Genomic DNA, 13,373 nt, shown 5'->3' on the forward strand with positions numbered 1-13,373 from the left:
GAAAGTTCAGCCAAGGATGTACAGCCAAAGGGCAACATTGTTGTCTACAGAGAACACTTCAGAGTTATTGTTTAACAAGGTCACTTTCAGGTATCAAGAAAGAAAGAAAAAAAAGGCAGTGCCTTGGGATTCTCTAACAAGAACCAGAAAGCAGCATGACCTAGTTTTTGAGTCTATAAAAATCATCATTGTGAGACTAGTTACAAAAACCTTCTAGTTACTGTCTCTATATTATGACTTTTTTTTTTCTAAATTGTTCTGCTCTGAGAAGGCTGTCTTTGGCGTCATTAGTGATACATGAAATACATATAACAATGATCCGAAATAAGGTTAGTTTGGAAGACTAAACAAGCAGAATGAAAACACGAATATTTTTAAAGACATCTAATATTTTGGAAATAAGGGTCTGAGAAGTGTGGTACAGCAGAAGGAGTACTGGGTAGGGTGCCTGAAAACATTAACTACGTGACTAAGCCAGTCTTTTAACCTTTGGGCTTCAGTTTCCTCATCTGTCAAGTAAGGGTTTGCTTAAAACAGATGATCTCTAGGGTCCCTTTTGGGATGAACATTTTATAATTCTATGTCTATACCGTCAGTTCCAAATGGATTGATTCTACTCTGCCTGTAAAATTTCTAACTTTGTTATAAATCCATAATATATCCACAAACCTGGGGAAAAGAAATACTCAGCAAGGTGGCTACTCAGTGCAAAACTTTTTATAGGGTAAGGTCACCTTGGCTTTACCTATAATCTACGCTTCCTCTGTGAGTACTAGTTGGACACCTTAGCAACTCCGGGCTGATTAGGTGGAATTAGAGTTAGGAGAATGGCATGAGAAGAAGAAAGAGCACTAGAGACTTGTTTAAGAGATAAGATCGGGAGGCGGCTAGGTAGCACAGTAAATAGAGGACTGGCCCTGGAGTTGGAGGACCTGAGTTCTAATGTGTCCTCAGACACTTAACACTTAATAGCCATGTGACCTTGGGCGAGTCACTTAACCCCAATCCCCTGCCTTCCCCCCTCCAAAAAAAAAAAGCAAAATAAAGAGAGAGAGAGACAAGATCAGGGAGTCTCAGACTTTGTGAAAACAATTACTCAACCAGCTTTCTCCTTTGAGATACTGGTTCAAAAAATGATCATAGCACAATTTAAATTATGTGAATTATACTCTATCTAGCTGCTCTTCAGTACAATGAAAGTTGCTAGTTTTCCCTAGACCTTGACAAGCTTGAGGAAAGTACAGAAATGACATCGACCGACTAGGAGAAACTTGGCTTGCTCAAGTCTTGAAGGGGCTTTACTACGAAGGTAATATATTCTGAGTGTTTCTAAATTGAGAGTCATAATACTAATTTCATGCAAAGAAAGACCAAGCATATTGCTGCCACTTCATTTTCATGATGTCCTTGTCACAGATTGCATGTGTCTAAGATGTGTCTAATAGTTAAAGATTTATTCAGTACATTCTTCATGATGTGTGCTGTAGTGTGATGTGTGGTGTAGTGAGAAGAAAGCCAAAATTGGGTCAAATCCTAAATCTATTACCCTCTATTTGTGTAACCTTAGGAAAATCCCTTAATCTCCCTGGGGCTTGGTCTCCTCCTCTAAAATTATGGGCACTGGACTAGATCGAAGATGTCAAACATGTAGCCTGTGAGTATGGCAGAACTAGATTAAAATGTAATCAGGAAATATTTAACAAATAAAAATACAAAACAACATAGATAATGTTAATATGTGATTTTCTAAGTTATTATGTCCTTATGGGGATTTTATGTACCATTTAGTGGCCCCCATTTCTAAGTTTGACAGCACTGAACTAGATGACTGCTGAGCTCTGACTCTTATGTTTCTATTATGGTGTACTGATACTTTTTTAAGAAGGTATTGTGGGGGCGGCCAGGTAGCACAGCAATTAAGAGCACCGGCTCCAGTGTTGGGATGACCTGGAGATCGACTCCCGGGCTCAGATACTTAGCATCCACCCAGAAACACCTGGCCATGTAACCTTGAGCAAGTTACTTAACCCCAATTGCTTAGGGGCGGCCAGGTGGCTCAGCGAGTGAGAGCACCGGCTCCAGTGTCAGTATGACCTGAATCAAATCCAGGCTCAGATACTCAGCACCACACCCAGAAATAACTGGCTGTGTAACCTTGAGCAAGTTACTTGAACCCGATTGCTTTAAAAAAAAAAAAAAAAAGGTATTGTGGTATAAGCACAAAGCACTGCTAGGAGATCAGATTTCTGTTACTAATTGCACTAACCATGTAACCTTAGGCAAGTGATGGGGTAATTTCCCTGGCATAATTCATGGTTAACTCATCTGTAAAATTAAGGGACAAGATTCATCCTATGGCAGAAGGTAGTCCTTCAACAGGGCTCTGTGATCATACCAAATATGGGTATATTTTAAGTGGCTGCTACCATCAATAATCATGTTATATGCCCAGCTAGTGACAAAAGAAAGGAATCAGTCACCAAAGTGTCCCTAAAGAGCCTCTGGTAGCCAGCAGAGTCCTTTTTCATACAAGATACTAGCTCTATTTCAACTTGTCTTTTCTTTGATTTCTAGTCCATTGAGAAAGTGTTTACTAAGTATGTGCGTGTGTGGGGAGGGCTGTATTTTTTTTTTTGGAGGTGGGAAGGAAGGGCAATTGGGATTAAGTGAACTTGCCCAAGGTTACATAGAGCTAGTAAGTGTTAAGTGTCTGAGGCCGGATCTGAACTCAGGTCCTCCTGACTCCAGGGCCGGTGCTCTATTCACTGTGCTACCCAGCTGCCCTGTATGTGGTTTTTAATGATGAAATCATCTCAAACTGCAGTTGTCGTATCATTTCCATTAGAAGGAAACATTTTGCCTAGCCTTTTCCCCATTGCTTTTTCCATGGATTACTGAGATCAGAGGCTAAATTTTGTCCCAGGCACAACCTGCAGTAAGAAATAAAAGTTTATTTATTTCTCTGTAAAATTAATGAAAAAAGATAAAGTTCCTTGGGCCCCACTCAATGAAAGAAAGTTACAGAGGATAGCTATTACAACTATAACACAAATTGTTTAGCCAGGGATTTAGAATTAGGGATACTTAAATCCTAATCCTTCTGCAGGTACTTATTAAACCAAAGCAAGTCATTTAATCTGTTAGTCTCAATCTCCTCATACACAAAATGGGAATATTAATAACACCTACCTCACAGTTATTGTGAAAATCAAATGAGATAGAATCTGTGAAGTGCTATGTAAACTTCAAGGTATGATACAAATGCTATAAGTTCCTGTTTTTATTGTTTTTAATGACAATAATAAATTAGTTATTTACAATGCAATATATAAATATCAGAAGTATATATACAAAATACTCATGCTTTCTTTTTAAAGGATTTCTGGGTTGTTTTTTTGTTTATAGAAAAATTGACTTTTTTTTTTTAAACGCAGTTGGGGTTAAGTAACTTGCCCAAGGTTACACAGTCAGTTTTGTGTGTGTGTGTGTGTGGGTGTTAAATATCTGAGGCTGGAACCGATCCTGGGTCCTCCCGACTCCGGGGCTAGCACTCTTACTCACTGCGCCACACCTAGCTGCCCCAGAAAAATTGACTTTTTAACCAGAATTCTATTTCTACAAATTAGTGCAATGGTTCTCAAGGTATGGTCTGGTGACACCTTGGGGTGGGGTCCTCCTTTTAAGAGGTCCATGAGATAAAAAGTATTTTAATTTCTAACATGGAGACAAAATTTTCTAACTATTCTATTGATAGATATCCACATAAACAAAAGATATCCACATAAACAAAAGCACTTTGAGAGGTCCTTAATTAAATTTTTTTTAGAGTATAAAGAGTTCCTGAGACCAAAAAGTCTGAGAACTACTGAATTAGAAATAACAATTGTCTAAGCTATAGGAGACTTAAAATTGTTTTGTAATTCTGGGAATATACTTAACCAGGGAAAATATATTAGCAAGATCATGGGTAATGTTTAGATTCTGTCAAAAGGCTGCATTTGAGGATCTCGAGCAGGGGGGATCCTGCAGCTTTGAAGCCACATTGGTCTTCTAGGGCATCAAGTGCACCCCTTTGACTGAATTCAAACTTTACAAGACAAATTCCCTTAATAAAAGAATTTGTTCTGTAAAATTTGGACTCAGTCAGAAGGCTGCACTTGAGGACCTAGAAGGTCACATGTGGCCTTGAGGCCACAGATTCCCCACCCCTGAGCTAGATTATCCATCTAATCATAGGACCATCAGCTGAGAATGAGAAGGAACCTTAGATGTCATCAAGTCCAACCCCCTCATTTTACAGATGAGGACACTGAGGTACAAAGTGGTTAAGTGATTTGTCCAGATTACATAGCTAATAAAGGTCTAAGGCAGGATTTGAACCCAGGCTTTTCTGACTACAAATCTAACTGTACCATGATTCACTCATATCTATCAATGATATCACAATTCCAAGAACCCAAGTGTTTACTTAAAATTCTACCGTGGTTCTATGGAAAAGCAAATTTATTTTTAGAGCCCATTTTAAAAAGTTTCCTGCACAGGCATACCAAGTAACTAAATATAAACATAATAGAAAATCCTTTATTTTCTGGATAGAGAGAGAGTGTGTGTGTGTATGTGTGTACACACACCCATATAACACACATAGAGTGATCTTAGCATGTCATCTAAATAAAGAATGGGAACATTTTAATAGAATCCACTTAATGACATTTGTGGCTATAAGAAAGAAGGGAGCTAAGTGGTGCAGAGGGACATGATATGAACACACAAAGACGTAAAGGCCTGTTCTGGGACATGGCCATCACCTTTCTGCTGAGTCTGCGTTTCAGTTCCATTTTTGCTTCTTGTTCTTCTTCTTCATTTTTTTCTGTTGATTGGTATAAAAAGAGTTAAGATTTGACTATTTAGGTACCACAGATGATCCTGGGTAAGAAAAGCAGATGAGAACATCATTATTTCCACCCTGACAAATGACCCCATGTTTCAAAAGAAGAAATAGATTATATTTAATTAGAGAGGAACTTCACCAGGCCATGTGAGAAGGTGGGACTTCATCATTTATCCTAAGGGATATAAACAAAAAAATATTTTGCTTCTTATTATCAATAGAACATAATTGCAAATGATGAAGGTATGTGTGTTTGTAATCAAAACAACACAACCCAGAAAAACTATGATCCTGGATTAAACCACCTAAAAGGAGGCAAACATTTAACAAATGGTCACAATGCAAATTTCTTTTGTAGTGGATAGTGCTGGACCTGGAATCAGGAAGGAAGAGCTGATTTCAAAATCCAACCTCAGCTGTGTGACTCTGGGCAAATCATTTAAACGTCTGTCATACTCAATTTCCTCATCTGTAAAATGATGATAATAATAACACATGGCTATTGTAAGGGTCAAGTGATATTTGCAGAAGTCATAGCAAACTATAACTTACTATATAAATACTAGCTATGAATATTATATTGTTGCCTGAATTCTTTTCTCTTCTTTAGTTTTAGATCATTTTGCTGAGTGAGAAGTCTTAAGATGGCTATGGGAGATTTGACTTGCTGTGTTTGGCTTCCAGGCATTAGAACTGGAAGCAATGGATGGGAAAGGGGCATAGAGGCAGATTTGGACTTGATAACAGGATAAACTTTCTAATAATTAAAGCTATCTAAAACTGGGATAAAGTGTTTCAGAAGGTAATAGCTTTTTCCTTAAAAAAAAAGGATGGATGATCACTTGTCAAAGTGATTATAGATATGTGGGTTGTAATAGAAGGCCTCTGAAGTCCCTTCCAAATCTGAAATGATGGGATTATGAATTTGCCCAAATCATAAAAACATATATCAAAAACCTTTTTGTTTTGTCTTGGTTTTACAGAGGTTGGTTTGAAAAAAAAAAAGATATAATCCAATTATTTAATTTATTATTTCTCTTTATCTAATTATTATCCTTATTTCTGCTCTTTTTCACTTTGTGTGGTTGTCTTAATGAGGCAGGTAATAAATTAAGAAAAGGGCTTTTGGGAGGGGGGAAGGAGGGTTTGTTTGTAGTAAATCCAATATGACTTTAAGAAAAAATTATCAGCTCATACAGGAAAGCTTATTCTTAGGTCCAATCTAAATGGGATAATCTCTAAGACATAAATAAATAGAACTGGATAAATTTTAGGTATATTTGTATATTTAGTATATTTGAATTACTAAATCTTCATTCAAACCAAACTCTATTTGTTATTTTCAATCTTCAGAGTCTTTAGAACTAGTATATAACCAATTTTCCTTATGTTTTCAAAGAAAAAAAAAGTCTCAAAAGGTGGTAAGGTGAGCCATTACATGTAAACTTGTGATTTCCTCTTTATAGTGAGTTTTCCAAGGTCTTTTCCAATTCAAGGCATATAAGCTATCATAAATCTATCTATTGGCAAAACCATCATCTACCTTTTAAAGAACGTGTGTTCATATTTATGGGATTGTTAGGGAGAAATTTTTCTATAATTTGAGGGAGAAAGGGGAATCTTAAAGAATTCCATGATTTATCTTTGATAAATAATTAGATAATTACTTGATTGCTGCCTTCACTATTTCATAGCTAATCCTAATAAATAAAAATAACTTTCAGTTGATAGGTTCGTAGATCTTGAGTTGGAAGGGACCTCAGGGACATCAAGTCTAACTTGGTCCTCTGACTCCAGTGTGAGAGCTCTTTCTACTGGAAAGCACATGGCCTCATTTCATTATGGGAAATGACCAGAAAGTCTGAAAAATGATTAGCATTTAGGCATCTCTCCTAAAATTATAGACCATGTAAGCACTAGTAAACACTACATAATTACACAGAAATTATGTTTGTTTTTATGTGGGTTCTGACACTTTTTGTTTCAAATCATATTGGATCTACAGCATCCCCCCACCCTACCAGAATACACCAAAAAAAAAAAAAAACCAAACCCAAAACAAGTCAGCAACTTTTCTCAGCACAGTGTCTACCTTGTCACTTTTTAAAGCTTTACATTTATGATACTGGGCAAATTTTTAGTATAAGAAAGGGCAATTTTAGAACCTTGAAAATCTCTCAGTTATGAGATTATTTATTTGTATCAAAAACAACATAAGAACAATCCTGTATATTTTCCATTTTTAATAATAAAATAGGCAAGCTATAGCATAAATAATGAAGTTGCCACCATGGTAATTTCATAATGGAAACTTTGTATTAATTTTTTCCTCTTCTTACTTTAAATAATGACTAAAAGGCATTAAGATATTATATGTGACTGAACAAAACAACTATTCTATTTGAATACTCAATATGCCAAGCTCATTATTATTATTCCTTCTTTAATATTTAGAATTTCAATTTACTTCTGAAAAAATCGATGTACTTTACTCAAATAAAATGATTTCAAATAGGAATTATTACAGGATGAAGAAAATAAAAACTGCTTTTGTTCAGTGGCCCATCTGGAGCCAAACAACTTTGATAAAAGGTTAAATTTCTTCTTATGAAAACACTTATGGGTTATATTTCTTTTTCCACCAAATGTGTATCAACTAAATTAAAATAATCTATTCTTAAATTTGTTTTGTTTTTTTAAATGTCCTTAATACAAACAATCGTCTTACTAGGACAAACCAACCCAAGTGATATTGGTATATGAGAAGCAGTTAAAGGGACTGGACTTGTTTAGTCTGGGGGAAAAAAAAAGGATGCCCAGGGGGAGGAGGGGATGCGATAGATCCCTTCAAGTTTCCAAAGGTTTGTCAATGTGGAGGATGATTTAGACTCATTCTGTTTCTTCCTGAAAGCAAATCTAGAAACAATGGGTGGAAGTTGCAAAGATGCAAATTTAGGTCAATATAAGAAAAAACTTCCTAGCAATTATAACTATGCAAAAACAGAATGCGTTTCCACAAGAAGAGGTGGTTTCCCTATTCTTGAATATCCTCAAGTACAGGCTACCATATATATTGGGTATATCACAAGTAGGGATTCTTTTCATACATGGGTTAAACTAGTTAGCTCCTTTCCAGCTCTTGAATTGTATGATTCTGTATAAAATCTCTGATGAAAATGGAGTGAATACTGTTCAAATATGTTTCTCAATCATTTTCAGTTGTGTCTGACTCTTTATGACCCCATATGGGGTTTTCTTGGCAAAGATACTGTGTGCTTTGCCATTGCCTTTTCTAGTTTATTTTACACACAAGGGAACTGAAGCAAACACGGTTAAGTGACTTGCCCAGGGTCACATCGCTAGCAAGTTTCTGGGGCCACATTTGAACTCAGCAGGGTGTCTTCTTGCCTCCAGGCCTGGCACTCTATCCACTGTACTACTTACCTGACCTAGTTCAAATTAAAACTCTAGAACTCTGCAGGCCACATATTGGAAACCACATATTATTGTTATCTGGATTCTACTGAATTTGTATTTGTTTAAAGATTTCCCACTTACATTTTAATCTGCTTCAGCAACTCTGGGAGTAGGCCATGAGTTTGACACCTTTGATCAAGAAGATCAGCTATTTATTGCTATTGGAAATGATAATATCAGGAAAAGATGGCCATAGCTTACTAGAGAGCTCAGGACAACTCGGGTCCACATCCCATTTCTAACATATAGAATTTCTAACATATAGAACAGGGTCATAAGACCCTGGACAAATCATTTAATTTCTTAGTAACCTAGGCAACTCATTAAGACCATAATTTGTAGAACCAGTGGTAATTTGCACTGCTGGGAGGGAATTCTTAGCAGGGACAAAATCCCTCCAATCTCTTTCCAGTAAAAATAGGACTTTCCACCCTCAAGCACTTTGTTAACATTAATAAATTCTTTCCCCCAAAGGGTTTATATATTGACTTTACAGTAAGGAATAGAATTAATTGTCAAGATAAAGTAAAATTTAACTAACCCCCTCATTTCCTCCTGCCACTAAATCTAGGTAAAAAAAAAATCAAACTAGTTTTCAACAGAAAGAGCAAAAATCACTATGATCTTAAAGGGAGTCTGTTAATTATCTAAATCTTCCTCCAGATTATACAGTGAGACAATTGCAGTAAGCATGTGACTCATTTAGGGGCTTTAGCTAAACACACCTGAATCACATGAAAATTATCATCTGATATCAGGAACTGATTTCTGTATATTTGCAGAATTCTACTTCTAAGAAGAGTAGAGGAAGCAGGATAGGGAAGGAAAAAAAACCAATAACCTGCTTGTTTGAACTTTGCTATAATAAGGTATTATGCCTTCCAAAAATTCTTTTTGCAATTCTTTTTTAGTTTTGGTTCTTAAAATATATTTTTAAAAATTGTTTTTCAGTGAACACTTAATTTCTTTCAGAAGCTTCGTACTTTTAGTTTCCTAGGAAGGCTATTCCTTAATTAACAAGGACAAAAAAACTTCCACATTCATCACAAAAAATTCAGAAGGCAGTTTTATGAAAAAGATGATGATAAACCCTGTGAATATTAGTTTTACTACCAAGAGACAGACATTATAGGGAGTGTCCCCCATAGCAAATACAATATATTTGGTCCAAAAGCTGTAGGCACTTCAGGAAACCTACTTAGCAAGTTAGTTTTACTAATGACATTTTGCGGAGAAGGTTAAGGCAGAAAGAGGGTAAGTGCCAGATCTGTAAAATTCCACTAGTATAGAATACTCCTAGATAAAGAAACCTCTGCCAATGGAGGTCAGCACCTTCTCTTCAATTTAAAAGTTTTGACGGCTGGATAGAACACTGACAGATTAAGTGACTTGCCCAGGGTCACACAGACACTATGTCTCACAAGAAGGACTTGAATCTGAGTCCTGGTGGATTTGAAGCCACCTTTCTATCCATTACACCACACTGCCCCAGAAGTAGAAAGGCTTGTTGAATTTGTTCTAAGGATATCAGCAAAGAGGAGTCTTTTTTTTTTTTTGGATGGGGGAAGGCAGGGCAATTGAGATTAAGTGACTTGCCCAAGGTCACATGACTAGTAAGTGTTAAGGGTCTGTAAGGGTTATGGGATTTAAAGATCTTCCATGCCCCGTTGGACTTGCTGACGTAGCAGGAAGGGGCGGAGCAAGAGGAAGCGGAAGCCAAGCTAGCGTTCCTTCGGTGGCTGGCGGTGGTGGTGACGGCGGCAGCAGCAGAGGCAGTGGCAGCGCGAAGCCCTTTTTGAGTTAGAACTGCTAAGGACTTTCTGCTAAGGACTCCTGCTGAGGACTGCCAGGGGCCGGAGCTGCTGGGAGTGCGCTTCCAGGACGCTGGGTGGTTGCTGTGCGTGGGGAGAGGAGGACCTTTGCCTGAGGTAGCCTGTTCTGTTTTAAAGGCTTGAAAATGTGGGTGCTTTCTACTTTATCTACCTGTGCCAATGTCATAACTACTCTGATGGCTTTCACTTTCTGGTTTTGGGACTCAGTCTTTTGGTATCTTAATAAATTTTCTAGTTTATTTCCTCATATGGCAAACATGACGTATTTTCTAATGGATAATTATATCAGCATATTTGTAATCTCTATAGGCATTGTGAATATGGCATTGCTGATACAGGGTCTGAGGCTGGATTTGAACTCAGGTTCTCCTGACTCAGGGCCAGTGCTCTACTCACTGCACCACCTAGCTGCCTCATATAATCTTTAGTTATTAATGCAAATAGGCCAGTAATAGTCAAAAGATATATTTCTTTGTGAAAAAAACATACACAAGATTTCAATGGCTTAGTGATTTTTTCTCTTCATTTGAAATGAGCAGTTCCATTTGCATTCCTTGCAGTGCTGTGCAGGGAAGAAAAGATTTATTTAAACAGTTTATGGGGTACAGAACACAAAAGAAGAACCTCACAGTCATAACCTTTCAAAATAACTTAAATTGCCACTGCCACAAAATAAAGACGAACATATCTCATCACACCCTGAAGAAGTGAATAGACTACCAATACAAAACTTAAAATCATCTTAGGATACAGCTTCTCAAACTGCAGTCCATCTTTTGTATGTTGTTTTGTCGTTGCTGGTCACTTGAGTCTGTGGAGCTTGCAAAGTTCATAATTGTTCTGGGCAGGATTCAATTACGCAAACTTCAGGGAAGCTACCTTTTGGATGACTTTGAAATAAATGATGCTATAATAATGAGGGATTATATCTGGGATTATAAGAGGTTATGACTCCAACTTTTGGCTTGCCACTCATCTTCAAAATGGCATTTGAAGAGCTGAGGTTCATTTCTGACATTCAAAGGTTGGAAGTTCCTATAGGACAGGGAGGATGTCTAGTTGCATTGACTCCCACATCACTTAAAAAATGCTAAAGAACTAGAGGATGGTCATGGGAAGGCCCCTAATCCTAATTCTATCATTACTTGTGGAAATTACTTTGTGAATATGTATGAATTTATGAAAAAGCTCAAGAGCTTTTTCTGTTTGGGAATATCATGGGAAGGCCCCTCCCATGGCAGATAATCCTAATTCTATCACTACTTTCATTGCTTGTGAATATGTAAGAATTTATGAAAAACCTCAAGAGCTTTTTCAGTTTGGGAATGTCAGAAGAAATAGCCGCAATGAGTCTATTTACTCTCATTTTAGACATTCTTGTAATAGTCAACAGTAGTCTTAGAGAATGGCCTAGAGCGCTGAGAAGTTAAGTGATTTGCCCAAAGTTATACATCCAGTACGTGTTAGAAGTGGGAACTTGAAAAATGAAGTTCTAAAGTCAGATCCCTCTATCTATGGCACCAACTGCCTCCTTTCATAATTTTGTGTATTCTCCTTGCATCATTTCATTTTGTTATATTTGGTCTTCCTGACAAGACATTTGGAAAGATGCATCAAAATTAGGGACTTGAGTCCTTTTCTTTACCTATGATAAACACTAAAAGTGGAAAGGATTTTGTAATATTTATAGGGTTCTTTCACCTTTGCTGCTTTTCTCCTCCATTGGTGTTAATTATGCTATTTTGTTGTTATTGTTATTTAGTTGTTTCAGTTGTGCCTGACTCTTTGTGACCACATTTGGGGTTTTCTTGGCAAAGATATTAGAGCAGTGTACCATTTCCTTCTCCAGTTCATTTTACATATAAGGAAACTAAGGCAAACAGAAGTGTCTGAGGCCATATTTGAACTTGTGAAGTTGAATCTTTCTGACTCCAGGCCTGGCATCCTATCCACTATGCCATCTAGTGGTCCTTCTTGTCAATTAACAGGTCTCATCGTTTCTATCTCATAACAGAAGCAAATTAGAAGTGAGGGGGGAAAAGGGAACATCAGAGAACACTGAGCATCAAAAAATGATTACTGGCTGCATCCCAAAGAGGTCATATAAAAGATAAAAAGAATAGGCACATGCATGTAAACTGAATAATCTGGGACCAACGGCATTAAGGGGAAACACCTACATATACCTCAGTAATTGTGAAGGGTATCACTATATACCATAACAAATGTTCATTATGCCAGTGATCAAGAAACAGAAAAAATTATGTTTATTTATATACTCTATTTCAGAATGTGAGGGACATATAAATACATCTTAGATTTCCTTAATGTGATTTAAATTTAAAAACCAAGTTTTTGCACTTAAAGTAAGCTTATATTATTTGGAAATACCTCATTCCCTAATGACACTGAATAAAAGGCTGTGTAACTTTGGACAAAACCTAGAAAAACACCTACAGCAATTCTGACAGAAATTAAGTAAGCAGTATATAATTTTAGAAATCTTATCATGAAGTTAAAATCCCATTTTTCTAGAATTATGTTCTTTATATTTATTAGAATCTGATGACTTTATTATGGCACTAATATGCTGTGACCATTAGTGGAACTAGTCAAAATGTTTATTGGCTGATAAAACCTATTTCCCAGGGTACCAAGTGTAGGTGACCCACTTAAAACAGTCTTTGCTTGGAAGATAATTTACAATAACAATTATTATTGTACATAGTCATTTGGCTAAGTAGGACTTTCTAGGCTGCCACTTTGTACCAGGGAAAGGGCAGGGAGTCTGGACAAAATAAATTGGCTCACAAATCACAGAAATACAATGGGAGCTTTGGCACATTCTTTTGTTGACCGACTGAAATAATAAATGTCAGAAATTATCCTCTTGACTCTCTTTTCATTTTCCCCACATTATTATTTCTAGAAACTATAGATTATTAATGTCTCTCCTGCCAGGATTTAAAACAATTCTTTGGATCCAGAATAAACAACATACTTAGATGACCTTAAAGAAGGAAATTAGGACAAGGTTGGTATCAAACCCAAAATCCTAATTAGGAAGTTACTCCCTTCCTCTGACATACAGGAAATTATGGCATCTCAAAGCCGGTATAGGAAGGCAACAGCTATATAGTAAGATTGTTGCCACAGCTGAGTAAGCTACAGTG

The 13,373-nt window shown here is 36.8% G+C and overlaps 1 protein-coding gene across 6 annotated transcripts in view; it reads right to left on the reverse strand.

Annotated features, from left to right (window-relative positions):
* The window catches only part of PHACTR2 (phosphatase and actin regulator 2), a 175,978-nt gene that overhangs the window by 42,922 nt on the left and 119,683 nt on the right, over positions 1-13,373 (reverse strand). For all 6 annotated transcript variants that reach the window (XM_069107470.1, XM_069107469.1, XM_069107471.1 and 3 more), the window contains one exon: positions 4,809-4,870. In XM_069107470.1, the coding sequence (XP_068963571.1) occupies positions 4,809-4,870 (62 nt within the window). The remainder of the gene's footprint in view (positions 1-4,808; positions 4,871-13,373) is intronic.

This window comes from Petaurus breviceps, unplaced genomic scaffold (assembly GCF_028583685.1).
Source record: "Petaurus breviceps papuanus isolate PSGF00001 unplaced genomic scaffold, PetGlider_PUasm1.0 90064, whole genome shotgun sequence".
Classification (NCBI taxonomy): domain Eukaryota; kingdom Metazoa; phylum Chordata; class Mammalia; order Diprotodontia; family Petauridae; genus Petaurus; species Petaurus breviceps.